At 43.0% G+C, this 27,551-nt stretch overlaps 6 protein-coding genes across 6 annotated transcripts; 4 read left to right on the forward strand and 2 right to left on the reverse strand.

The window, feature by feature from the left end:
• The first annotated feature begins 290 nt into the window (after positions 1 to 290).
• Positions 291 to 2,175, forward strand: LOC117781955 (solute carrier family 17 member 9). Its single transcript, XM_034618846.1, has 3 exons — positions 291 to 612; positions 669 to 1,056; positions 1,126 to 2,175. The coding sequence occupies exons 1-3, from the start codon at positions 545 to 547 to the stop codon at positions 1,984 to 1,986; spliced, it is 1,317 nt and encodes a 438-aa protein (XP_034474737.1). The 5' UTR covers positions 291 to 544; the 3' UTR covers positions 1,987 to 2,175.
• Positions 2,176 to 2,665: 490 nt separating this feature from the next.
• LOC117781903 (serine/threonine-protein kinase ATR) lies at positions 2,666 to 10,985 on the forward strand. The gene is made up of 6 exons (XM_034618788.1): positions 2,666 to 2,895; positions 2,948 to 5,198; positions 5,257 to 5,550; positions 5,667 to 6,192; positions 6,393 to 10,621; positions 10,691 to 10,985. The coding sequence occupies exons 1-6, from the start codon at positions 2,666 to 2,668 to the stop codon at positions 10,814 to 10,816; spliced, it is 7,656 nt and encodes a 2,551-aa protein (XP_034474679.1). The 3' UTR covers positions 10,817 to 10,985.
• Positions 10,986 to 11,471: 486 nt separating this feature from the next.
• LOC117781497 (inosine triphosphate pyrophosphatase-like) lies at positions 11,472 to 12,272 on the forward strand. The gene is given in 3 exon segments (XM_034618268.1): positions 11,472 to 11,569; positions 11,572 to 11,962; positions 12,020 to 12,272. Coding segments are annotated over 3 exon segments (564 nt in total). The 5' UTR covers positions 11,472 to 11,529; the 3' UTR covers positions 12,153 to 12,272.
• On the reverse strand, positions 12,195 to 13,222 carry LOC117781496 (mannose-P-dolichol utilization defect 1 protein homolog). Its single transcript, XM_034618267.1, is given in 3 exon segments — positions 12,195 to 12,551; positions 12,554 to 12,955; positions 13,030 to 13,222. Coding segments are annotated over 3 exon segments (765 nt in total). The 5' UTR covers positions 13,118 to 13,222; the 3' UTR covers positions 12,195 to 12,276.
• Positions 13,223 to 14,442: 1,220 nt separating this feature from the next.
• Positions 14,443 to 16,666, forward strand: LOC117779891 (protein FAM151B-like). The gene is given in 5 exon segments (XM_034616235.1): positions 14,443 to 14,568; positions 14,659 to 14,887; positions 15,455 to 15,696; positions 15,752 to 16,157; positions 16,160 to 16,666. Coding segments are annotated over 4 exon segments (1,011 nt in total). The 5' UTR covers positions 14,443 to 14,568; positions 14,659 to 14,679; the 3' UTR covers positions 16,315 to 16,666.
• Positions 16,667 to 16,685: 19 nt separating this feature from the next.
• LOC117779890 (protein peste-like) lies at positions 16,686 to 18,374 on the reverse strand. The gene is given in 4 exon segments (XM_034616234.1): positions 16,686 to 17,276; positions 17,278 to 17,419; positions 17,481 to 18,265; positions 18,330 to 18,374. Coding segments are annotated over 4 exon segments (1,248 nt in total). The 5' UTR covers positions 18,360 to 18,374; the 3' UTR covers positions 16,686 to 16,985.
• Positions 18,375 to 27,551: the final 9,177 nt, after the last annotated feature.

Below are 27,551 nucleotides of genomic sequence, written 5' to 3' on the forward strand. Positions count from 1 at the left end.
ATGCAATTTTATTTGATGGCAACGCCAAAACACATGTTTTCGGCAAATGCTTGTGGCAAGGCCATTGATGCCCTTCTTGAGGCATTTAAGTTCAGCAAACAGGCTGCACCTAATTATACTAAATAACTAAAATATTTAATTTAGCGAGAAGTTTTAAGAAACCAATAGGTAGTTTTGCACACTCGATGAATGTTAATATTTTAAATAAACGGCTGAGTGCGCACGGAATCACTTGTTTGCGGTAGCGTATTAACAGGTCGACTTAACCGAACAACTGAACACAACAAATTCTTCAAATGCTTTTTTAATACCAAGCAGCAAAGTAGCCACGTAAAAGCAAGCGCCAACATATGTACGCAAGTAAAGAAATAGATCTTGTGTAAATAATTACAAGCTGAATTCGAGTTTGATAATAGAAATGAACAAGCCGCAGGCGACACAAATGTTGGGCGTGAGGGGCGTTCAATATCAGTTGTAGAAAAAACAACAATCTATCAACAGCAACAGTGACAGTAACAGTAACCACAGTAGACACACGCACATAATGGACGAGAAACTAAAGTATTCGCTGCTGCGCGGCGAACTCGTGGATACACAAAATATATGGACGAGGTAAGTTTGTTTACTTTATTAACATTGATTTGCGATGATTAACATTTAAATTGCAGGCACGAGAAACGCATTTGGTTCATCACGCTGCTGACTGGAACGTGTATGCTGTATTCAACTCGCACAACGATGCCGCTTTTAATGCCCGCTGTTGCCGCCGCACAAAAGTGGAGTAAAACGGATTCCGGCACCGTGCTCAGCTCCTTCTTCTGGGGCTATACATTGACCCAAGTGTTGGGCGGCTATTTCAGCGATAGATTTGGCGGACAACGTGTTATATTGCTTGCTGCACTTGGCTGGTCCATCATAACAATCCTGATGCCCACAATCATCTGGTCAGCGGCATCAATGAAGAGCTATGCGATACCCTTGATTGTCACCGTTCGCATTCTAAATGGCGCGCTGCAGGGTGTTCATTTCCCCAGTATGATTAGCCTGACGAGTCAGGTGAGAAGCCCTCCCTACGCTCCCTCTCTCTGTCTCTCTCTCTATCTGATCACATGCATTCCTTTGCAGAATCTCTGTCAAAATGAGCGGAGCAGCTTCTTTGGCCTGCTCACATCCGGCTCGGCAATGGGTACGTTGCTCACTGGCATCATGGGCTCCTTTGTGCTGGATTACTTTGGATGGTCGTATGTCTTCCGGGTCATTGGACTCATGGGCTTCGCTTGGGCGTTGGTCTTACGTTACTACGCAATGGCTGGCGAACGGAATCGCATTATAAATATCTCAGCTCCTGCTCGACTGTGTGCTAACAAGACGCCAGCGGAGACAACTGTGCCCTGGCTGCGTTACTTTAGCCGTGTATCCTTTTGGGCCTGCGTCCTCACGCACGCCTGTGAGATGAACTGCTTCTTTGTGCTACTCTCCTGGCTGCCCACATACTTTCACGATGGATTCCCGCATGCCAAGGGCTGGGTGGTCAACATGATACCCTGGCTGGCCCTGCCGCCGTGCACGTTCTTTGCCAAATACCTGACGACACACCTGATAGCCAGGAATTGGTCAACGACGACGGTGCGGAAGCTCATACAAAGCTGTTGCTTTGCGTCACAGAATGTGGCGTTGTTTGTGATGAGTCGTACGACGGATTTCCACACGGCCCTCATCTGTATGACCATCATTATTGGTGGCACAGGTTTCCACAACAATGCGGTCACTGTGAATCCTCAGGATTTGGCGCCACTGCATTCAGGCAGCGTCTTTGGTCTGATGAACACAGTGGGCGCCATTCCCGGATTTCTGGGCGTCTACCTCGCCGGTCACATTCTCGAGCTGACCCAGAGCTGGCCAATGGTTTTTAGCGCTGCAGCTGGCATTAATCTGATCGGTTGGATTATATTCCTAGTCTTTGGTTCCGCCGAAGCTATTGTATAAAAAACATTACATTCTGTAGACAATTTTCCGTATTGGGGAAAGATTATTTATTAAAATGTGTAAATAGTTTAAGAGGTCATAGTTTTACAAAGAACAAGGCAAACTGCTCCTAGCGTGATAAGTTAAAAACCCCATAAATTAAACATGACAAACGCATGCCACAAAACTAAAGATAACGCTTTTATAATATTAAATTCGTTGTCAATCAACGTATGCCGGAAATATTAATTTTAAATAATGACGAGATTAACTGCAAATTATATAAGATTAAATGTTTTATTTAAAACTAGCAATAGATGCAGTTTTTTTTATGAAAAAGCATCGTTCCTTTAACTGATTTAAACTTCTTTCTTTAAACGAAACCTAAATCTGTTTCTGGAAAACCCCTACTATTTTATCTCTCCCGCATTGCAAATTCTCTTTCGTTGTCACTTGTCAGTTTTTCTATACTAGCCAGACCAAAATAATATTAATATTTAATAAACTGCATTTAATAATAAATAAACTCATTTAACAAAACTAAATATACAGATATTTTTGAAGACAGCGTGAACAGCATACCAGTTTGTGAGAACAAAGCAACAGTTGGTTGTTGGCTGTCTGGCAACGCTGATCGATTGCAATCAAATGCTGCCGGCTTGTCTTTTGTTATTTTTAAAATTAAAGAGATTTGTGCAAAATGTCGGGCAAGCGCAAGGATATGTGGAAACTGTTGTACAATTTGGTGAATCGCAATAAAGCAAATCTATCGGCTGTGTACCATGTGGTCGATGATATACTCTGCCAGGATCCGAGCCTCATCAGCAGTTGCTCCTCCGTGGAGGAGTTGAAATATAAATTCCAGGACATATTTTTGCTGTGGCTATTAAATAAACTCACCGTGTGCCTGAGTGAGTGTGCGGATGAAGGGTGAGTTGATCAAAGATGTATTCAAAAATATGTACTAATCATTAGCCTTCAGGCAGTGTCTAAAGAATGTGGAGCTGCAACAGAAACTGCTGACATCCTGTTGGTGCAATCATCCCAAGCTGTATGAGCGCCTTGTGGAGTCCTACGTGGATGCACTGCAGCAGCTTAATGATCACATGACCGCCTTCGATTACACCAGTCCCAGCAAGAACTTAAAGGAAGTACGAGTCTTGTATTTGCGTATATTCCAGTGCGATGTCAGTGTGCTGCAGGAATTCGATGAACACTGCACGTTTGAGGTCATCCAGCTGCAACTGGAGCACACGGATGCGTTTGCCAAGTATTTGCTGTTGGTGCTGCAACATGGACATCACATTGGACGTGCCACACACACCGCACTGTTTGCCGGCAGCTTGCAACAGGCGCTGCTGACGCTCAAGGAGTGCAACATGGACACGAAGCTGGCAAGTCTGGGCTATTGCCATGCTGTGCTCCAAGACCAGTCCCTGGACAGCTGGCTAACCAACCCAGATGTGCCACATTATGCTTCAGTTACGTTGCGTGCCGCGGTCATGTTGTGGTCCTTGTCCAGTCGCTTTTTGCAGGCCAAATGCATGACGCATCTGCAATTGGAGCAGCTGGCTAGGCATACAGAGAACTTGCTGTTGGTGTTGCAGACACATCAATTGCCTGATCCGGAGAGTCTTGAGCTCTGCTGTCAATTGTTGCAGGAGCTGCTGCGTCTAACCGACAATGATTGGCGCAATAATTTGATGCAAACACTGTGTAACTATGTGGCGTATAAATTGGGGCAATCGAGAAGCACCTGCGAGTTGCCGCCACACATAACCCAGCTGCTGATTTGCCAGTGGCAGCGACAGCCTCGACAATTGCTCCCGCTGCTTGCCCAAGTCGCTGTCAAGCAGGAGAATATAAGAGCTGCCATCCTGACCAGCTGTACTGGCATTCTCATTCAATTGCTCAGCAATCTCAATGGTGGAAAGCTGCACTTGTTGCTGCTGCTGCTGCGTGCCCTTAAGCAGATGGAGCAACAGTTGCTGCTGGATAAACAACAGCAGCTAATCTCGGCCAGCGATGAGGCTCTCACTGCGGAGCTATTGTTGCAGCTGCCACAGCACTATGAGCTGCCGCTAAGCAACGATGCCAGCAGCAATTGGAATCAGTTGAGTTTGCAGCTGTTGGAGCAACCTCAGTGCATGGAAATCACGGAAATCTGCGCGTTGTTGTTGCAATTGAACTGCATACGCCTGCAGCTGAGACCGCACACACAGCAGCAGCTGTTGGGACAGACACTGCTGCAACAGACACAACGTGATCCCGTCCGGGCAATAACTGCCTTGGCCATGCTCCGACTGGAGACGCCTTCTAGCGCCCACACCCAACTCCAGAATTACTTCAGTCAACAACACTTGACGCTGCTCAATTCGGATAACTTGGAGTTGACTCAACTCTTCTGCGAGTACTTGCCTCAGTTGTATGTGGCAGGTTACATCAAACCCGCACAGTTGCAAGAATCTTTAAGCAGACTTAAACCCAGAGCAGATGGACACACTTTGGCTGCCGTTTTGCGGCTGTTGCTTTGCACACAGCAGTCGGGATCGGCGCATGTCTTCAGGATTAAGGATCACATCGTGTTGCATTGTCCCAAATGCGAGCCATTGCCTGCCACACTGCCCGGCCTGTATCTGGGCTGTTGCAAGGCCAGCAAGCCCAGCATAAGCCTCTCCAGCTGCCCAGAACTCTTTGATGCAATGTTGTTTAAACCGGAATGTGGCTTCCTAACACATCACTTGGATTTGCTTCAACCGGACGCGTCACACTGCCTGCGACTCCTCAAGGAGTCCCCCAATCTGCAGTCACTCAACGAGCGTAGCTTCGAGAGACTTGTGCCTTTTCTCGCATCACAATCCTCTGATTTTATGCATCAATTAGCATCCCATGTGCTGGAGTGTATAGTGAGGATGCTCTCCAAACCGTTGCAGGCACAGAGCGAGGCTGATCAGCGTCAACTGTTGCGCTTGATTGTCTGCTCCGCTCATGCCGAGATCGATGAGCTCTGGCTCTTTCATTGGTTCAAGATGAGCTTCTATTTCCTGGTGCACACACGTTCTCTGGTTGCCCAGGAGGCGGTGCTTGCCGCTTGTCAAATGTGTGCTCGCCATGGACTGCAGACGCTCACACTCTGGAACTGGTACAAACGAGATGCACTGAGTCTGGTTGTCCAACTGGCGCTTCATGCCTATTTAAATGAAGGAGTGCGTTTTACGCGTTCTCTTCGAGCGGTAGGTGATCAATTAAGTTGGGGAAACACTATTGATTAATCGTTCTTCTTCTTTATAGCTTTCCAGGATGTTGGGCTTCTCTTGCGTGCAGGAGTTCACCTGCAAGTATCATCGCCTGCTGACCACCTTGGTGTTGCCTTATTGCATTCGAGAGCCGCGTTGCAAGGGCGTCTTTGTGTTAATTGCCAAGCAGCTGCATAAACCGATTGCTTCACTCTTTTCCATCTCCTTTCTGCGTCTTTACACCCACGTCTATCTCACCGAGCAGCCGGAGCTGGCGAATTGCTGCATTGAGCTCGTCGTAAGCTGCACCAAATCCACTTTACAGCAGCTCATGAATGCCGATGTTAAGGTGAGTGTACAGAGTACTGTTAATGTGAGTAACAGCACTTTTTTTAATTTTAAAGCAATGTTAATGCTAGTAACAGAAATGTAATCTCTGTCAAATGTTAATTACAATTCTTTTAGCAAACTGTTGCCGAGCTGCTCATCTTTTTCAATCGCAATCCCACCTTTGTCATGCGCTCCTTTCAAAGTTTGCTTCAGCTAAGTATTGGAGCCGAGGAATTATCCAGTCAAGCAGCCAATTTACAGTTCTCCACATTTATTGCTGAACGCATCCTCGGTGTCATCACGTACTTTGAGAGCTGTCTGTCGGAGCCATCGTTTGAGAAGCCCCTCAAGGAGGAAACTCTGTATAGTCTGGGACAAATACTTCGCTTTGTGGGAGCACAACATGTTACACAATTCCGTTTCAAGATCATTGCCATGCTTAGTTTTGTGCACACGCTAAAGGAGCCGAATTTGCAGCGTATTTGCCTGAAGATCTGGCACATCTTTCTTCATGTCGTTAATATTCAGGAATTGGGTCCTTCACTGGGTCGCATTGTGGCCACTCTCCAGCCACTGCTGGCTTACAGCGTGGACCATGTCAATGAACTTTACGAATTCGTCATTCTTCGCAATGCTTCCATGCTGGGAAATTACATACAAGGTACGTTGTCAAGCAAAACTTTCACAACTTTGAATTGAGTAGAATAGAATTGAAATGAATTCATGCGGAATGTCAATATTTTATCATTATTTGGCCATTAATTTGATCGCCTAAAATTTGGCCAAGTTATGACAGTTCAAAGTTGTCTTCCGAGCTGGAAAATGATGAGAAAAAAATTAATTGCTGATATCTTTTTTAAGATCTTTACTTTCTGGAGCGTCTGGAGAATGTATCTTCCCCGATCCGTGAGTGCATCAAGCGCCACACGTCTCAGCTGTGCCTGGCTGGTCCTCCAGCTGGCGAGGAGGAGGCATCTCTACTGGATCAGCTGCGTTTCCTGCATAAACAGATCACAAATGAATGTCTGCAGGTGCGGGTCTATGGATTGGAGCACCTGGCCGAACTCTTTGGCCGTCGACGGCATCAAATGAATCAAATGCTCTTGCATGAGTTGCCCATGGAGCCGCTGATGGAGCAGATTGTGAATGTGCTGATGTCTGGATGTCAGCACGACGATCGTTCCCTGCAATTGGCGTCGGCCAAGTGTCTTGGCCAGCTTGGAGCGATCGATGCGAGTTATTTGCCTTCGAATTACAACTTTGCGGGTCCCCAACAGATGCCACTAAGTGTCCTGACGGATGACTTTACGGTGCTTGCTCTGACCGCACTCTGTAGTGGCTATCAGTTCCAGCAGAAGACCAAGCACGTCGATAGCTTCTCTTTGGCCATACAGGAAACCCTTGCGGTCTGTGGCATTGCACCCAAGGAGCAAAAGAAGCTGCAACTGTGGCAATCTCTGCCGTTGAGGATGCGTGAGATAATGGAACCATTTCTCAACTCCTGCTATATTTGCTCCCAGCGTCCGAGCACGTTGAAGCAGCAGCCACTTTTTGGCAGCCATTACACGCAGAATTCCTATGAGATGTGGGCATATCTCTGGGCAGCCCGACTCGTGGATTACGTACAATCCACGGAGACAAGGCATCTTTTGAGCTCCTATAAGCCCTGCATCCGACGGGATTCCAATATGCTGAGCACATTTTATCCATATATTTTACTGCATGCTCTGCTCGAGTGCAATTCCGAGCAAAGGGAGCACATTGAGCAAGAGTTCCAGGCGGTGCTCCAGGCCAACGATGAGCTCTCACAGCGTCCGGCAAAGACAGCGCTCACACCAGGTGAACCGCTGCTCACCGAGGTGGGCTACAAGCTGTTCGAGTCCAGGAAGTATGGTGCCTCTACCAAGTCAGCAAATGATGTGCCGGAGACGGCAACCACAGCGGAGGATCAGTCTCGTCTCGCTGGCAAACTGTGTGCGGAACTTTTGGACTTCCTGCAGCGTTGGCTACGCGAGTGGCAGCGTCTCCACGGGATGAGCACAGGCGGAAAGCCGCCACAGGCTGTGGATGCCAGTTATGCGGCCATCCATGACTTCCTGCAGCGCATGGACAAGTTGAGGGTGGCAAGAGCCAGCTACAATTGTGGGGAATACGAGCGTGCTTTGAGATATCTGGAGGCGTACATCGAGGAGGGTGACAAGGCGTCCCGTTTGCTGGAACAGTTTACGTTTCTCGTCGAGCTCTATGGCAGATTAATGGATGCGGATTCGGTAGAGGGAGCTGTGCAGACGCGCAGCTATGATATGAGTGTGACGCAAGAGATTCTGGTGAATCGTTTGGTGGAACGGCAGCAGGATATGATAACGTGCTATGAACAGCTCTTGACCAGCACGGAGCAACTGCAGCCGGAGCATATACGTGCCATGATTGATGCCTATCTAAGAATGGATACGCCCAAGACGGCGCTCCTCATTGCCGACGGATTGTCGCAACGTCTGTCGGATCAATATACGGATCAGCATTTCAGCGAGTGCAAAGCGGAGTTGCTCTGGCGCCTCGGCAGCTATGACGAACTGGAGCAACTGCAGCAGGAGCAGCAGCAGAAGCATCGCTGCAAACCCAACTGGCATGCCCAATGTGCCCAGGCGTGTCTGGCACTCCGACAACCTGCCACTACCAAGTTGGAATTTGATTCACTGCTGGATAACATGCGTGGTTCGGTGCTGGAGCAGCTGAGGAGCTGCTCCGCCATGCAGCAACATTCCTATGCCCATGCCTATGATGATGTGCTGAAGCTGCACATGCTCCACGAGCTGCAGTGCAGCCAACAGCTGATGGAGCAGCTCGAACTGCAGCAGCCGGATGAGAAACATGAATCGCAGCTGATGCGAGATTATTTCTCAGATTGGCAATCGCGTCTTCAGGTGGTGCAACCACAATTGCGTGTCCTCGAGCCCATCTACAGTTTCCGTCGCAATTTGCTCGCCGAGCTGAAGCGTCGCCTGGGCGATCGTCCGTCGCTCCAAGCCCAAGTGGAGACGCAGCTGGCGCAGCTCTGGCTGCACAGCGCCCAGATCAATCGCAATGCGGGACAATTGCAGCGGGCGCATCTGTATCTGATGAAGGCATCGGAGTACAAGCCAAGTGGCCTCTTTGTGGAGCGTGCCAAGCTGCTATGGCAGAAAGGGGATCAAGTGCTGGCCATGAACTACCTAGAGGAGCAATTGACTGCCATTAAAGTGCAGTGCGATGGGAATACAAAACAGCTGGCGACGGAGCAACGTCAACTGTATTTTGAGGGAAAGTATTTGCAGGCCACATACAATGCAGATTCGATGAATCTCTGTGCGGATGCCATCCTCAAGTACTTCCAGGAGGCAATCGCTGTGCAGCGTCATTCAGAGCGTTGCTATGTGCAGTTGGCCCAGTTTCTGGAGAAGATGCGTGAGGCACGCGCGGTCGCTGTCAACGCTACCGTCACCACAACTCAGTCGCGGGAGGAGGAGGATCTTCTACTACAGATTATGGTAAATTATGCCAAGTCCTTGCGCTATGGCAGCGATCATGTCTATCAATCCATGCCCCGTCTCATCTCGCTCTGGCTGGACACGGCGGCAACAATGATGACGACCAACTCGGAGCTGGTGCGGAAGCTGAATGATTTATTGAACAATTGCTGCACGGCTTTGCCCACGGCCATGTTCTATACGGCGTACTCGCAAATGCTCTCCCGACTCTGTCATCCCTCGTTGGAGGTATTCGCTGTGCTCCGCACGGTGATCATCAAGCTGATTACCGATTATCCACAGCAATCACTTTGGATGTTGTTGCCGCATTTCAAGTCGGCGGCCGTGAATCGCATTAAACGCTGTAAACTGATCCTAACCGATGGAAGATTACAGAATCCCACGTTTGAGCGACTCTTGAGTGATTTTAATAGCCTGACGGAGCGATTGATTGGCGTTACCAACAAGGAGGTGTCTCTGGATCGCACTTACAAGCTAAGTGATCTGGGTAATCGATTGTCGCTGATCTGTAACCAGCCGAACTTCTCGAATATCCTGCTGCCCTTTGAGAAGTATATGCAGCCGGCATTTAGCTTAAGTTCCGGCGAGGATAAGAGCAATTCCACGCCCAGCAATTTGTTTCCATATCAACAGATTTTTATTAGTGGCTTCCAGGAGAAGGTATTGATCCTTCGCTCGGCAGCGAGGCCCAAAAAGTTAACCATACGCTGCAGCGATGGGCAGGATTATGATGTGATGGTTAAGCCCAAGGATGATTTGCGCAAGGATGCGCGTCTCATGGAATTCAATGGCCTAATGAAGCGGTATCTGCATCAGGATGCACGTGCTCGACAGCGTCGCCTTCACATACGCACCTACGCGGTGTTGCCCTTCAATGAGGAGTGTGGACTGCTCGAATGGTTGCCCAATCTCAATTCGTATAGGAGTATATGCATCGCTCTGTATAGTCAACGTGGCCAGGTGATGAGTGGAAGATACCTGCAACAGTTGGTGGTGCCTCAAACAGACTCAGCGGAGCGTAAACGTGAAGTCTTCCTCAAGAAAATGATGCCCGCCCATCCGCCCGTGTTCCAGGAGTGGCTGCTCCAGAGATTTACCACGCCCCACAGCTGGTATGAGGCAAGGAACTCGTACATCCGCACCGTCGCTGTCATGTCTATGGTGGGATATATTCTTGGACTGGGCGATCGTCATGGCGAGAATATACTCATCGATGAACGCAATGGGGATGCGGTTCATGTGGATTTCAATTGTCTATTCAATCAGGGCGAGGCCTTTGCCTATCCCGAGGTGGTGCCCTTTCGCCTCACCCACAACATGATCACGGCCATGGGACCGCTGGGAGTAGAGGGCAGCTTTCGCAAGTGCTGTGAGATTACGCTGCGTCTGCTCAAGCAGGAGACCAAGACACTAATGTCCATGCTGCGTCCATTTGTCTACGATTTGGGTGTTCAGAGTCGTCTGACTGCCACGTCAGCAAATAAGAATAAATCGGGCGCCGAACTCACCGATCCCAAGGTTACCAACGATGTGAAGCGCATTGCAGAGCGTCTTCAGGGTCATGTGAGTATATGGCGGGAAGTCCCTCCCTATAGATAAATTCTTTTACTAAAATCAATCACTATTTCATAGGTGAAGCGACAGCAAGCTAACAGCATTCCATTATCCACAGAGGGACAGGTGAACTTTCTAATCAACGAGGCGACCAAAGTGGATAATCTCGCCGCCATGTACGTTGGTTGGGGTGCATTCCTCTAGAGCTTGGACCTTGGATGGGCACGGTGAATTTGGCTGCCAACATCTTTGCCCTAGATTTTAGAGTCTAGACCTTTAAGCTACCTCTAAATAATTGTTGTATTATATCTAATAGAAATGTTGTTCATTTGTTAACCTGAGATTGTATTAAATAATCTGTGTACATAATAAATATTTTTTTTTATACTGGAATTCAATTAGATTACAAATACTTAATACTTGACTGAAGATAAAAAAAAATGAAAATTAACACCTGTATAAATAAATAATTTTAAAAAATTTATAATTTTTATGCTGTATTACCACATATATATTATTTAACAAATAAACAAAGTGAATACAATAACTTTAATCTTAATATTTTCAGTTATACAGTTGTAGAACTGTCGACTTATTTAATTTGATTTTACCAAAATTAATAAGAAAAACGTAAATTAAATATAAAATAAATATCTGTATCTGCAGTATGAAAATGAATTTATATCATTTGTGAATTCCCTAAATAACTGAATCTACGTTTACAACGTTTATACGACGCGGTTCAATTGCTCGCCACAGATTTAAAATTGAATTGTATAACCACCCTGTTTTGTTGAGCGGGCAAACAGCTGATTTCACAATCGATCGCCGGCATTTTATGTGAAGCTTCTGTTGATTTGTTGACAACAGAACCGACTACAAAATTTATTTAAATTGGTGACAACAATAGTGACAGCATGTCGAAATCAATTACCTTTGTTACGGGCAATGCCAAGAAGCTGAGGAGCTGATTGCCATATTGGGGCCAAACTTCCCCCGCACGGTTATCTCAAAGAAGGTGGATTTACCCGAGCTGCAGGGGGAGATTAAAGAGATTGCGATAATAAAGTGCAAGGAAGCAGCCAGGCAAGTGGATGGACCTGTGCTCATCGAGGACACCAGTCTGTGCTTTAATGCGCTGGAGGGACTTCCCGGTCCGTATATCAAATGGTTTCTAGACAAACTGCAGCCAGAGGGATTGCATCGTCTGCTAGCTGGCTGGGAAGATAAATCAGCGAGAGCCGTTTGTACATTTGCCTACTGTGAGGACTGCACATCGGAGCCGAAAATCTTTCAGGGCATTACCGAGGGCATCATCGTGGAGCCACGTGGACCACGCGACTTTGGATGGTGATGGTGAAGCGTTAAATTAAGAGGAATATTGTTGAGTAACCTTTCTCCTTACAGGGATCCAGTATTTCAGCCCAACGGCTTTGAGTTAACCTATGCGGAGCTGCCCAAGTCCGAGAAGAATCAAATCTCGCATCGCTACAGGGCTTTGAATCTGCTGCAAAAGTACTTTGAGAGCGATGATTGCTAAATCTGGATAAATACTCCCTGTATAAACTTGGTTTTCAATTTACTAGGCATACATTTAATAAGTGTCTTGATATTTGTTCTATAATGTCGAGAAAACGTTGTCTTAAAAGCTAATACACAATCCCTTAGTCATCCTTCTTGCTCTTGGGTTTCTTGGCCTTGACAGCATCCTTTTTGGCACCTGCTCCTGGCACTGGCTTGTTCCAGTAATAAAGCAGCTGGGCGACAATCACACCATTGGCAAATGTGGAGGCGCAGAATGTAATGATGATCATCTGATCGCCCGTCTCCTGAATGGAGGTAAAGATGCGTGCCAGCGATCCGGCAAATATCATGATCACTGTCGCCGCCGACAACTGACCCGTAGAACCGGCTCTATAGTTGGTCAGTGCTTGAGAGGTTTGCCAACCAAGAGAATGGGAATGTTGCAGCTCTGTATGGTAAGCAGGGCCTTCATGGGCGTCAGGCCCGAGTTGAGCACGTACAGCAGACCCGCATAGGCGAGCAGAAAGAAGAAAGCATGAGGCTTACGTCCGCCAAAGAAGAGCACCAGGGCAGCAATGGCAACTGTTTGAAGGGCCAGAAATGTGTTGTCGCCCCAGGAGCTGAAGGGATAACCGTTCATAAAATTGTACGACATATGGAATGTTATGGCCAAAAGGTCGAGCATTACGCCAAACAAATTGATGCCATCGCCGGACTTGTTATTAAGAATTTTTAGCAACTGCGGCACTTTGACCAGCACCGAACCGGCAATAATGCCAATGCCGAGACCTTTGCTCAGCAGCGCCTTGAAGCACGGCACTGGAAGATAACAACAAACAAAGATATGTACAATTTATTAACTATTCCAATCAGTTGTTAGCCCAACAACTCACCATCGAGGAAATTGTGATCCAAGAAGTAGTTATCGTAGCACTTCTGGCTCATCAGGAATAGAGCACCTTTCTGAATTAGATCAACCATAATTGCAAATTTATCACTTTCGATGTACTTGGCCAATGAGTATGTCTCACAATTGTGCCGGCTCTTATCAAGGCGCTACCAGTCGCTGATTGTGCGCGATTGAACAGTCTAAGTGAAATTGAAAGCCAAGGCGAAACACGTACGTAATACAAGCACTGTTGCCAACTTAGCTATTTTAGAGCTAGAAATGGCTATTTTCAGAGTTAGTTTGCTAGATTATTTAAATCTAGCTATTTTAAAAATATATTCTCCTAAGTTTTGCCATTAATATTTTAAGTAAGACTGTACAAAACTGCCCAAAATAAAAAAATTTAGATGCTCTCCAGACAGAAACAACTATTGTGCCCCCTAAAAACTTGCCAGCACTGGTGTGGAAGATTGCCACACGGCGCAAAGGCTGCCACCCTGCAAAATTTTCCAATCTGGTTTGATTTTTTGTACTTAAAAAGATAAGTACAATTCGTAAAATGGATATTCTTAATTTTGTACCCATTTTCAGTTTTGTTTTTTTTTTTTGCTACGAATTTCTAAATTTTAAATACTCATCAAATTATTAATTTAAGTCAAAAGTCATTGCATTTTCAAATTTTCCACCTAAGCTAAAACAAAATATATAGCCAACTTTTTTAACTATCACTATCGATAGTTTTCGATACATAGAGATCAATGTCGATGACAATTTTGAACCAGTATACAATTTGTTATCGCAAATAAGAGCTTCAACTCGCGGTTAACTTCCCAAGTTTGAAATCAGTATTTGAGAACAATACTTAATAATTTTATTGCTAGCTAATGCATTGATGAAATAATTTCTAACTTGGTCTCGTAAGTAATTGAGCATTTAATAATTAATAGCTATATAAAACAACAAAAGTCATCGATAAGGCAAAGAAAATACTTGAATCTTAATCGCTTGATTGTCTTATCACGATTATTTATATTTCTTTACTGATTAATAAGGGCATTTCAATTGTGTCGCTTCGCTAGCTGCAGCGAGAACATGGTAATTAAAAGCCCGTCTTCAACCCGTGGAGGCCATGGGTCACAATCACTTGTAATTCCGATTTGCATGCTTGGTAATGTTTTTTACTTATCTAAATGAATATTCGCATCACTTGCACTCTATTGCGTCTGCGCTCTGCAGCTGTCATTTTCCGTAGCTATCATAAAGTGCATTGCATCTTTATTTATATGCATCGCAGTTTTATTTTAATTTTAGCTGTAAAATTGCTACTGAAAGCAACGACTTAATTGAAATTCATATTCATAAGCCGTCACAGTGTGTACGCGCGCACACATATGTACATGTTCTCACTCACGCAAATACCAATGTATTCAAACGGTAAATGTACTCTATTTGTGGGTAAACGGTGAACAATTGCTTTTGGCTCTTCATTCATGTGACTTGTCTCTCGGAGAGTGTTGATTTCCATTCGCCATTTGCCCAAAAGGTAAGACTCCCTCTCACTCCCATTCGCTTGTCTTGTGCAGTTCCAGTTTTCTCTGCCTTGTATTAATAATATTGAAATTGATTTAAATAGCATTCGTTGCGGTTAAAATCAATGGAGCTGCTAAACGAAACCGTCTTCTATTCCGACTTGGAAACGTCATCGAATACTCCCTTTGTTGACATTGTGCTGCAGGACCATGCAATTCTAGAGATGGGGCGTTTCGACAAGGGCAAACTCATCGCCAAGGCGGCCAATCTGACGTCCATCAGCTGGGCACATGCCGTCAACAGTCAGCAGCTGCTGGCGGAGGCGCTGAGCGGTAAGAATTAAACATAGACAGTGGGCGAAGTAATTGTTTTCACAAAAAAAAGTGCGCATATACAGTGTGTCAAGTAAATGTTTTTACAATGAAACTAATTCACATAAACGCGCATTTGTTTATTTTATTAATAAAATTAGATTCGGGTTAGTTTATTTTTAAAAAATCTTTGAAATTTTCATACAAAATAACCTATTTTATTGTTGTTACCAAGTCTAATTTTTACTGGAAAAATTCATCATAAATCACCCCCTATTTGGGGTTTTCTTATTTTTTTTTGAGATTAGACCGACATTATAGATAATTACCAGACACATACATACTTTTTTTTGCCAAATTTTTAATGGGCACAGGGTATTCAAAAATAAAATGGTTTTTTAATTTAAAATAAAATGTAAACTCATTGGATATATTTCTTACTTAATTTTATTTATAAACTTGAACAAACCACAAGTAATTGATAAGTTTAAATTATTATTATTATTATTTTCTTAACCTGTCAAAAAAGTTTCTTGACTGACTGTATATTTCTGCACTTGTACTTGAACTTATCCTAACGCTCCAAAGGTGACATTGACATGATTGAGGCGGACATTGTACTGGGCCAATTGAATGGCGAGGGTCACAATCTGCCGGTTATGGCACATCCGCCTGCAAATGTCTCCGATTTGACGCTGGAGGATTTTCTATATCAAATCAAGGCGCACAACGAAGTCAACGAGGGTGCGGAGAAGGGCGTCAAGTTGGACTTCAAGTCCATTGAGGTATTCGAAGGCTCGCTGAATATACTAGATGAGACTATACCAAAGGTGAGTGGGAATTGAGTTTTAATTTCTTCTTCAACTGATCATTGCCCATCCTAAGATGACATATCCCGTCTGGATAAATGCGGACATTATTGCCGGTCCCGTGGACCAGAATAAATCAGTGCCTGTGGATCCGGCGCGTTTCTTTGCCGGCTGTATGCGCTATAAGCAGGCGGTTCTCTCCATTGGCTGGACCACCAATTGGGGTGCAGATTTCCGCGTAGGAGAGTATTCACAATCGCAATGCGACGCAATGCTGCAGGCTATCAACGACAATAACGTGACCTCCACCGGACAGGCAATCACTTTCCCCGTACGTGCAGGAATTGCGGCCAATAGTGCACAACAGTTGCATAATCTGGTGGCAGCCGTGAATGGAACTAATGAGAGCACCTTAACCATCTGGTCCTCGGCCAACGATTATGTGGATGTGGAACGATTGCGTAAACTGATCTTTGGCTTTGGCATGATCGTGTCTATTTGGATGTGCCGGAAGAGCTCTCCTCCCAGCTGGATTTGGGCAACCCGGGAAACGGTGCAGGCACCTTCAATGCCCTCGTTGGCTTTAGCTTTGTTAGCCTTTGTTTCTGGGCCATCTCCAGCTGGCTAAAAAGTGTTTAAGCAGTTTGTTTTCTTTTCAATTTGGTTTTATTTTTTTAACTTTTAAGGAATTGATGTTTTATATATTATTCCGCGTATTCTTATCAGATACACGTTTGAGTTTTATCACTTCATTTCAATTCAGACGCGAGTTGGCGTCGTTTTGTTTAAAAAAAAAAAAAACAAAAGGAAAACTAAAAATCGTCTTATAAAAATAGTTGTTATGCTTTAAATTTATATAATATAAATATAAAAAATACTTTGGACGTGCGCAGTTTAAATTTTTAACAATGGGGAAGCTATGATAATAATCACTTATATACAGAGCTAAATTTACCTACTAAAATAGTTAATGACTTTTGATTTTCCTTACTTTCATTTTCATTGTTTTTGGCACTAATAAATAAATAATCTTATTAATCTCTCTCGCTATTCCCGCGACCAAGTGCGCAGTAATTTGAGGAAACCATATAAACGTGATATGGATATGTATGTGGTGTGTGTACAAGTGTGTGTAACTAATAGTTAGTGCTATGGTCTAAAAGGCAACAGCAGTTCTGTACCATTTGGTGAATCGTAAATGGCGAGGCGCGGCGATGTTCGGAACCTTTAGTGGCTCCCCTAAGGCAATGTGTGTTTATATATACGCAGATAGATCGATTGAAAATGCAAGATGCAACGGTATATGTATATTAACTAATTATCACATCTGTTGAGCTGATGCTTCCGATGAGGCTCTCACTGGCCGAATTACAGCCGCTATCGGTTAGTCCCGAGCTGCGTCTATAATCCAAGAGACGGACGCCCACACGCTCGTTGTGGCTGTCATGGGGTCGGATTTGTGTCGCACCTGTGGCACTGGCGCTGACACCAAACGTGGTGAGTGGACGCAGCACGGAAGCCTTGACCTTTGGATCGTCGCTGTGGCAGAGACGCGTCAGTTTGCGCGTGGGATACCAGCAGGTGCAGATGAGACCGCCGGCAAAGCAGTATGCCAGTAAAGATCTGTCCAATCAATACAATTAACGGCACCAGTCCAATTTGCGTGGCAATTTCTTCACTAACACGGACACGCTCCTCGGCCCACATCAAGGGCATCATGACGCGTGGCACGCGCGCATAGAGACTGCGAATTGTTAAGAGAAAAGTCAGCATCGGATCAGGCAATGTATATTCAATCAACTTACCCAACTCCACTTATCGGCTCCATCAGATAATTGGCCTGGAAACCACCGCCCACATCCATGGGCACGCCAGCGTTTGGTTCCAGTGCCATGTAAAATTCATGCTTCTCTTTGTCCGGCTGCAGTCCATCAATTGCCTCTAGATAACTGGGATCGGCCAGATAAAAGTGTGGATATGACATGTGTATAGAGGCATTGTAAGCACAGCGTGCAATATTGATAACACCCGACGGTTTGCATTGGCCATCCACGCAGAAGCAACTAGTCTCCGGATACATGGTGCCATTGTCCACAGCACGTCTTGTGCCACTGAATTTATATGCGGTAACCCCATGCACTGTGACTGTTTCGGTATAGTCCAGCGGCACGGCACGGCACATCTTGGGCATATACATGTAGACAGTTTGGTTTGTGTTCAAATTGGGAGGAAAGAATTCACCCATAGAGCCCATGACATTGCCACAAACACCCTCAAAGGCGCCGGTGTGTGTCAAATTATTCCACGTATGGATTTGACCCATTTTACTAATGTCATCCGCACCGGTGAACATGTTAATATCTCCATCAAAGTCCGTGGTGCCATTGCGTGGATACTGATAGCCAACCCGATCGTAGGGTACATCCTTGGGACGTAAAAACTTGCCCACTGTGACCAAAGAACTGATATAGCCCTTAAACAACCATTCCTCGGCGGTTCTCGTCTCGTAGACTTCCTGCGTGCCACTCAACGTTGTGGCGGCAAGCGCCTTAATAATTGAAGGAAGTTCCGAAAAACGTCGAGCTCCAGACTGTTGGAAGACACGTTTCATTAGGTCAAGTCTTAAATATAGTTGTAATTGAATGTTTTAACTCATGGGCCACAGTGTTGACCGAGGTTACCATATCGTTGAGGGTACCATTGCTGCCGGCTGCATCAAAGTAAAGAAGGCCTTTTGCGAAAGGATATGGAAGCGTTCTGATTGTGCCACTCGATGTCAACTTTGTCGGGTAGCTCCCTAAACCGATATGGTCCCAATTGCTGGAAGTGCGGCCTCCTAGGTGACCCTTCGTAGAGATCCTCCGGATTCGTCCAGTTAAACAGATAGACATCAAAGTTGAGCGGTAGGGGCGACACTTTCCAGTCCGCATAGGCTGGCGATGTGGACTCAGTGCCATTTCCTGCAATTACAAAATAATTAAACATTTATTAAAATTATTAATCAATAAGTCAATATTCTAAAAGATAGCATTTAATATAATCCTTAAAAATCTGGTTAGTTTATTTTTAAATTAAAATTATTATATTTTCTAATCATAATTATTAAATTGCAAAATAACAAATTTAAAACCATGTTATAACTAATTATTAATTTTACTTTAAACGTTCATTGAGATTTTTTTACCTTTTAATTGTCATTTAAAAAAAAAAAAGTTTTATTATATAATTTGTTAATTTACAGTACGAATAAACATTTGAATATAATAACTAAATTCAACATAAATTCAGCCTAGCTGAATTAATGTTTTTAATAACACGTCTTTATAAAATAATGTGTAAAATTATCAATAATTGGCGTTTACAACATTGATTTAATCGTATTCATGATCAATGATCAGTGTTTGTTAACAAGGCTATTTAAGTATAGGTTATTAAATTATTAAAATAGGTACTACATGATGTACTTGATAAGGTGATAAGTGATTATTGAAATAAATGATAAGATACGTACAAAGTGTGCATTTTACAATGAGACTGTACCTGTATACTCTTAAAATAAGTTTGAATATGAAAAAAAATAATACTTAAGTATTATACGATTTACAAGTCGAAGTTTTAAAAAAAAAATATGTAAATTTCTACATGTGAATACTTATTCAATATTGTGGAAAATCCTTTCGTTATTTTTTTAATTATTAAAATGATAACATTTTGAAGAAAGCTCAATTTTGGCCTATTTTAAATTCTGAAATTAAATTTTGAATTCATTTGACAACCCAATAGACAATGAAGTTTCGTTTAACTTTTTTTACACTAGTATTATATTTTTTATTGTTGCCAATTGTATGTCAAAGTGTAACTCATTTACATTTAAAATCGACTTTGTAGTAGAGTGTCTTTTCACAACATTGTTGACTATCATCTATGCAATTTTCCAATCGTTTAGATTAATGTCATGTAGTGTCATGTTATCAGTCTGGACTAGACCCAACCCAGCTCATCAATCATACATACATCAATATGCATGTAATCATCGTCATCATCATTAGGTTCTAGGAATCTAGAGGTCTGTACAAAATTTAAAACAAATCCAGGTCGGCCATTTTGGCTATAATCTTGACTCGTTTTGGCATTCAGGAAATGACTAAACTGATAAAATGCGATTGGAGTTCAATTGTTTTGTGAGGCAGTGGCACGTGTAACTGTGCGAAGATTGGAAATGGGTGATGATACGGAACAGGTGTTCGATTTGGTCAAGAGCGAGACACCTGTCTATGTCGTTATTTGTAATAAGCACGGTGTAATTCTTAAAGCCATTTATGAATTTGAACGGTGGGAAATGCAAAATGAATAATAATAATAAAAATGAACAAACGATTCAGAATCGTTTCTAATCGCTCAATGACAGTTTTAGCACTATCGCCAAATGGGTTTTGTGATAAGATAAAAGCCGTTTTTACGGGAATACCTGAATATTATTTGTTTTCAAAGGGCAACAACAGGGTAAATACATTGTACATATGTATGTACAATATTTCCGCTGGCAATATGCTTGCAAAATAGATCAAAGACCTGATTAACCTTTCCATGATTCACGACATAAACCTAACAGAAACAGTCAAAAATTGAAGAGGGTAAATCACCTTCAAACAGCTTAGTCAGTGGACAAAATAAACCATAATGTAATGTATCTTATCTGCAGCAATTTGTCGGTAAACACCTGCACACACTCAATCTCTGTGTGTCTTCTTATAATATATGTATACAAGTTAAGGAGTTGACCGAACCGTTTAATGAATAAAAATAACTTTGTCTTTGATTCGCGATCCGAACCGTATTCATTTATTGCCAAAATTCAACTAACTCTAGAGAACAGAATGAATTATAATTACAACTAGCCCTATGCCCTAAAAGTGCAGAATCGGCGTTCCCACGGTGACGCTCATATTCCACTGAAGTTGCGGGCATCGAACTGTTGGTCTGATGCCGAACGTGAGCTGCTGACGTTAGCCGAATTGTGAACTGCAGGTGATCTTGCACAATATCGGTCAACGACACTGCTGTTGCGCTTCCGCTTTGCCACTTAAGCAACGGTTTGGCAACTCGTGTTAACTCCTCCCTCCTTTAAGTGAAGGACGTCCTCGGTCTTCTTGAGGCCATCAATGACGACTTGGATATCATGTTGGCGTTGACTCCTTCGATGTTTTCTGCACAGCTTGAGTGCAGCGTAGCAGAGGATTAAAGGGTAGCGGCCAGTCCGGATATAATAGGCCGTTTTGAAAGTCCCTCTTCCATCTGGACGATATACCGAAGGTTTTCCGCACTCAGTTTCTGCAAGTATGGCAGGCTCAGTATTTCGAGGTGGCCCGTCACATTGAGAAGTGCTGACGAAGATGGTCCAGGAGATTTCCTTACGAAGTTTTTTAAGTTCCTGAAAACGGAGCCATTGACTCTTACTTCCTTGTCAAAAGTGAGGAGAAATGTTCCGGATACCGTTTGCTCGTCGACAGTGGCTGTTCCCTCGTTGATAATTATAACGCCTTCATCGATGATTGTCATCGAATCGAGATGGCTGGGGCGAGTAGTGCAATGTGCGATGCCGCCCGAATGGAGTTGTTGTGCGCATGTTGGGTAGGGCAACTTTCTACAGAAGGTGGTGGTGAGCGTGGCGCTGCAGTTTCCAATCGGTACAACCTTATTACCGCAGTCAGCTATGTTGTTGTCTTTGCCGAAGTTAAGAATAGTGCCGTTGTGTTGGACAGGGTAAATGGTTAATTTTTTACATTCTAAACTAGGTCTAGGGTATTTTATAATAAAGTGCAAAAAATGATTATTTAATAGTACTTTAATTTGTGCAACTTCCATTAAATCTGTAATAGTAATATTTGTAGAGTGTTCATTGATTATATCTTTTAAGTCGTCTGAATCCAAAATCGCAGGGTTTATTATTCCAATTTTGAAAAGGGTGACTGATAACATGAGAGCTTCAAGTTCTGTTATTACAATTCTATTTCTTGAAAGTAATATCTCGTATAAGTGTTCTGAGTTGATTTGCGTCTTTTGTGAGTTTTATCAAAATGTTTACGCTATCAGTTAATTGGTTTATCTGTTGTTGAGTTTTTGTATTTATGGAAATTTGCCTATTTTCTGATTCAACAAGCTGTTTCTCAGTGAACCTGAGCTCTGAAATCGTCAAAATCCGGAGTACCGGCTACTACCTTTAAAGCGCTACCTATCAGGTTAATGCTTCTAGCGTGACGGTGATGGATTTCTATTGTAGCTAAAAGAGTTCGTAGGTGTCGTATGTCCGAGTCCAGTAATTGTCTCATGTGGCTCTGAGGAAAGTGTTTTTTCAGCTTTTCTGTTTCCTCCGCTATCTCCGAGTATTTTGTTAAGTTGGTCGTGTGCTTTAGGTGTTGAAATTCACTCCATATGGTCACGTCTCCGTCCATAACTGGAATGTAATTTGCGTTAGTGTAGTCTGTCAGTTTGGCTGTCGTCGTTGTTAGAAAAAGTAGTGTAACCCAAATCCTGTAATGTGAATGGAAAAAGGAACTTTAAAATTATCTCAAATTGTCTTTATGGACCACCCTCCCATTTATTAGGACTGTTGTCCCCAAGTCCGCGTCAACTCTTCCTTCGGTGTACAAAGGTGTGAGTTTATTTCCTAACCGTTTGTTTGCTTTTATGAGCACAGTGTCACCTACTTGGAAATTTCTGTCTTGTCTTTTTTCGTTAAGTCTTTCCATTTGTATTTGTTGTGCTTTAAGGACTTTATCTCTAATTTCTGCATCAAGCTCTGGAGGGATGAATGAATTATGTCAATCGGCCGTTTGTCTGTGACCGAGTGCACGGTTCTGTTGTACTCTATAGTGGCCTGTAGTATTGCTTCTATTGTGTTGGTGATCTTTCTTTGGGCTGTAAGACATCGTGCGATGTCGCTGAGAGTGCTGTGGAATCTTTCCACTTGACCGTTCGAAGTACTATGGAGTGGTGGTGCGTTTACGACTTGGACATCATACTGATTGCTTAGAAGTGTCCTGATTGTTTCTGATTTTATTGCCGGTTCGTTATCGCAATATATGGTCTTTGTACGTCGAAAGAAATTTAAAAGCTGTATTGCCGATTGTATGTCAATTATTGTTCTGGAAGCAATGGGTTGAACAACTGCGAACTTTGAAAGTTTATCAGGCAAGTAAGAAAGTGTTTTTTGTCTGTCGAAAATATATCGATATGTAAAATTTCGCCCACATGTGACGGGATTGGTGTTTCTCCTAATACCTGTTTCTGTGGATGCCGATCATACTTAGCTTTCTGGCAGATTCTGCAGTTTGCAACAACCTCATAAGTCAGTTTTGTCATTTTGGGAAAAATAATCTTCGAGAATTTGCTTAATGTTCTCCTGAGCGGCTCTATGGGCCCTATTATGCTCTGTAACGATTATTTCTTTTTGCTCACTTTTATTTATGACGTCGGTTACCATGCGTTTTGTGTGGCGAAATGTCGTTGTCGGGTAAGTTTCTACTAAACTTGTGTTGCACAAATGCCAGTGTTGGGAGATTACACAAGATTGCATTTACCACGTCTTTTTTGACAACGTCGCATACTCTTTTGATAAGCGATTCTCTGTTTGAGAAGCCTGAGGTGTCGGGTTTTTCCCGAACATAATAACCGTACGATCTGAGTCAACCTGGCTTTCCTCAATTATTTGATTTCGAAAGCAATTGACTGGTTTGTCAGATGTTTCTATAGTGTAGGTGAGCGACATTTCGCTGTGTATTGTGGCAATATCCGATTGCGCATCGTCTTCTAGGGCATGAATGTTATGCCGCGACAGCATCAGCGACGTGGTTTTCTTTGCTGGCTTGTAAAAAATTTGCGTTTTGTTCTTCTATGAATGCTTTCCAACGCTTGATTTTGCATTCGGGTTGCGATCTGAGACCGCAAAGGTCAAAGGCTGATGATCCGTAAAATGTTCAAGTTTTTTACTCCGTATAGGTAGTTTCTGAGATTTTCAGAGCCCAAACTATAGAGTAACTCCCTTTCGTTGGTTGCAAAGTTAAGCTCTCTATCCTTCAAAGTCCTTGAAATCATGGTAATTGGCTTTCCGTCTTGAGATAAGACAGCTCCCAATCCAAGGACGAAGCATCTGTTGTAAGGTCAAATGCTTTCTTATAATCCGGATAAAAGTATAACGTTTTCAGAAGCAAGAACCTCTTTAAGCTTCTCGAAAGCCTGACACTGTTTTCTCATCAAGACTATCGGTATTTTCTTTGATTGTGTAGCTTATCTTGCCATTTTCACCTTTTAAAATGTCACTTATCGGTTTTGCTATAGATGCGAAGTCTTTGATAAAGCATCTGTAGTAATACTTATTGAGGAACGACCTGACATTGAACAATGTTGTGGGCTGTTCGTCACGAATGCTTTCACCTTGTTCGGGCATGTTTTAATACCTCCTCGTGATACGACAAAGCCTAAGTATTCGACACTCTCTTTGAAAAGTTGGACTTTTCGTGAAACTCTCATGTTAGCTTCATACAATTTGTCCAAGACCAATGCGATGTGCTTTACATGGTCATCCATGCTTTCTGAAAAGATGATTACGTCATCAACGTAAACGTAGCATGATTTCCCAATTTGATCTCTAAGCACGTCGTCAATGGCTCTCTGAAAAAATGCTGGGTTTTTTTCAGTCAAAGGAAGTCTAAAATTCATACTTCCCATTTCCAACCGAGAAAGCTGTTTTTCTCTATCTTTCTCAAGAAGAATCTGGTGAAGCCTGACTTGAGATCTAACGTCGTAAAGTATTTCGATTTACAAGGTTCGACAGAATGGATACCACGTTAGGAATAGGGTATTTATCGTCTATTGTTTTCTGATTGAGTTTTCGAAAGTCTATTACCAAGCGTTTTTTCCTGTTTCCTGCTCGTCAGTCCCTTTTTTGTCAACTACCCAGACAGGGGTTTTATAAGGTGATCGAGATGGTCTGATTATGCCATCTTTTAACAAGGCCTGAGTTTCTGAATTAACAAAGTCCGAAACACCCATTGGGTAGGTATAATTTTGAATAGACGGGGTCTTCGTTTTCAGTCCAATTGTGCCGATAATGTTTGTGTTGTAAGGGAGTGCCTCATCTGGGTCTGCAAAGACACCCATTCGGTCTCCGCATAGCCTGAAACTTATCTGTTATTGGTTGGGGTACTGATGTCTTCGACTTTTGTAAAATTTACGTTTGAACATTTAAAGAATTGAATTTCCTCGGAACTGTTGCTGGTTGTAAGTTTTTTATTTTAAAATCCAAGTGAACGTCAGTCTGTCGTAATAAGTCAAGTCAATAATTCCGTCGAATGTCATTAAGTTTGGTAAGATGAAAATGTCGTGGGGTTCGAAGAGGTGCATTACGCACTTTTGTCTATGGCGTTATGGCCATGAATTGATTTTACTTGGAAGATCTGATTGGCTGGGACCACATTCTTAAGTTCTTTTAACGGTTTAATAGTTTTTTGAGGCCCTGTATCGATCAAAGTTTTATTTTTCTCCCTGCTATTGTTCTTTCTATGAACGGAAGCAGGGAGTTATAAAATTTAGCTGGTCATAGTCTGTCGATTCGTCGTCTATGTCCTCTGCTTCTAACTCTGCTTCAGTCTGGTACGTGTCTTCTTGGTTAGTAAGTCTTCCTCTGGGCTAAATGGTTAATTCTTTGCTGTTTTGGACCTGTGAACCTGGCGGTTCCACTGTTTGGTCGTTTGTTTGTCTGTCCAAGCTGTTGTAAAATTAGTCTGATTATTTTGTTCTTGCTGCAAGTGTTGTTTGGATTTGGAGGTTTGCCTTTGAGGCTGACCCTGTTGGTACTGAGTGGGTTGCCTGAAACAGGATGAATTATCCACGTCCATGGGCTGAACTTGGTCCTGTCTGGGGGTCCTTGTCTCTTTGAAAAATAAGGGTTTTTCCTGTTGAACATTTCTGTCCGACGTCACAGTTCTGTCTCTACTTGGCTGTTTTTGCTCAAATTTCAGGCTCTTTCCTCCATACTTCTCGAAGTTACTAGCAAAATGTACCTTTCGTGGTTGGATTCAACCTCTTGTGCCAACGCTAGTGCAGAAGGGAGGTCGGCTGGTCTTGCGGAGAATAGAACATCGCTTAACTTTCTAACGCCTGATATAAAAACGCGAAGAGCATCTGCTCTGTACTTCTCATTTAATGACATACGCCACAGTGGTATCGTAGGTCATAATTGTTTTGTTGGTGAGGAGAGTTAATTTCTTCTCCACCTCATCATAATATTGCAGCAGGGAGATTTCCCTGACGAAGTGTTGACATTTCCTGTTCAATTAAGTAAATGGGTCATGTCTGCGTACGTAAAATCCAGTCGGTCAATTATTGCTTTAAAGTTCAAAGGTGTATCAAAGAGAGAGAATCGTGTCCGCTGGTCCCTTAATCTTATTTCTTATGATAGCTAGGGCCTGATAGTGTTTAGAGCTGCCCACGTAGTTCTCAGATACTCTATAAGCAATGTGAGCCCTTTCCTCCATGGACGTATGTCTCATGTTTTGCCCTCGAAGTCTGGAAGAGACTTCACTACATCAATTTTCGTGGCAGATGACTGATAATTTAATAGTGGCGTCTTCATACGTCACTATTTCAAGAATGTTGATATTAACTTTGCTAAAATGCTCCTTAATTTCTTGAAGTTTGGTCTCAAAAGTTTTTCCTGCAGGACCAATACTGGAAACTGCGCCCTCAATAATATTTTCAGTTGATCTGGGGTTATTGCCATTTTTTGGTTTTGGCACTGTTCTTGAAAATCTGAACCTTTTAATTTCCTGAATTTTCACTTAACTCGTCTAATTCCTATCACTCATAAAGACTCTTCAAAATTTGGAATAATATATTTTTTTAAATAATTTTTAATTTGTTTATTTTATCAATTTTAATTAAAAAATTTTTATACAAAGAACTCCACTCACATGCTTGTCTTAGATTTAGAAGTTAATCTAACGCCTTCTTCTTCCTTGCTCCTGGGTTGAGTCCTGCTGTTTTATGCTGATCCTTGTTGTCGCCGCCGTCGGTGTTAACGCTTAGCTTCCTTTCTGCTTCGTTTGGGTGTTGTTGCTATTGTTGAAATCTGTCGGTGTTGACGCTTTGCAGTTTTACGAATTTAATTTGTTTTTTGTTAAGTTCTGCCGTCGGTGACGCTTTGCAGTTTTTTTTTTTAATATTTTGTTTATTTGGTCTGCCGTCGGTGTTGACGTTTGCAGTTTTAGTCAGAGCCGTTTAGCGCTGTGTTTTTTTATTTCACAATGATTTAGTTCGTTGCAGAGCTGTTTAGCGCTGCTGCTTCGTATATCACTGATAATAAGTTCTTTCACAGAGGCCGTTGGACGCGCTGCTGCTTTGCTTTTAATATTTAATTAATTTTTTTTTTTTTTTAAATCACAGGGCGTTGGGCCGTTTGCTGTTTTTTTTTTTTTATTTTTTTTTTATTTAACTTTCAGTTTTGCGATTCGCTTAACGGGTAGCAAGTTTTTTTTTTTGCCGTTGGGCCAGTTAAAGTTGACCGAACCGTTTAATGAATAAAAATAACTTTGTCTTTGATTCGCGATCCGACAAATATTCATTTTTGCAAAATTCAACTAACTCTAGAGAACAGAATGAATTATATTCAACTTCTTTATGCCCTAAAAGTGCAGAATCGGCGTTCCACGGTGACGCTCATATTCCACTGAAGTTGCGGGCATCGAACTGTGGTCTGATGCCAGACGTGATGCTGACGTTAGCCGATTGTGAACTGCGGTGATCTTGCACAATATCGGTCAACGACACTGCTGTTGCTTCCGCTTTGCCATAAGCAACGGTTTGGCAACTCGTGTTAA

This window comes from Drosophila innubila (genome assembly GCF_004354385.1).
Source record: "Drosophila innubila isolate TH190305 chromosome 2L unlocalized genomic scaffold, UK_Dinn_1.0 4_B_2L, whole genome shotgun sequence".
NCBI classification, from domain to species: domain Eukaryota; kingdom Metazoa; phylum Arthropoda; class Insecta; order Diptera; family Drosophilidae; genus Drosophila; species Drosophila innubila.

Coding starts and splice junctions, on each gene's coding strand:
- LOC117781955 (XM_034618846.1), top strand. CDS start 545: ATGGACGAGAAACTAAAGTATTCGCTGCTGCGCGGCGAACTCGTGGAT. Junction 613..668: donor ACACAAAATATATGGACGAG/GTAAGTTTGTTT, acceptor TTTAAATTGCAG/GCACGAGAAACGCATTTGGT. Junction 1,057..1,125: donor TGATTAGCCTGACGAGTCAG/GTGAGAAGCCCT, acceptor ATTCCTTTGCAG/AATCTCTGTCAAAATGAGCG.
- LOC117781903 (XM_034618788.1), top strand. CDS start 2,666: ATGTCGGGCAAGCGCAAGGATATGTGGAAACTGTTGTACAATTTGGTG. Junction 5,199..5,256: donor TTACGCGTTCTCTTCGAGCG/GTAGGTGATCAA, acceptor TCTTCTTTATAG/CTTTCCAGGATGTTGGGCTT. Junction 5,551..5,666: donor TCATGAATGCCGATGTTAAG/GTGAGTGTACAG, acceptor CAATTCTTTTAG/CAAACTGTTGCCGAGCTGCT.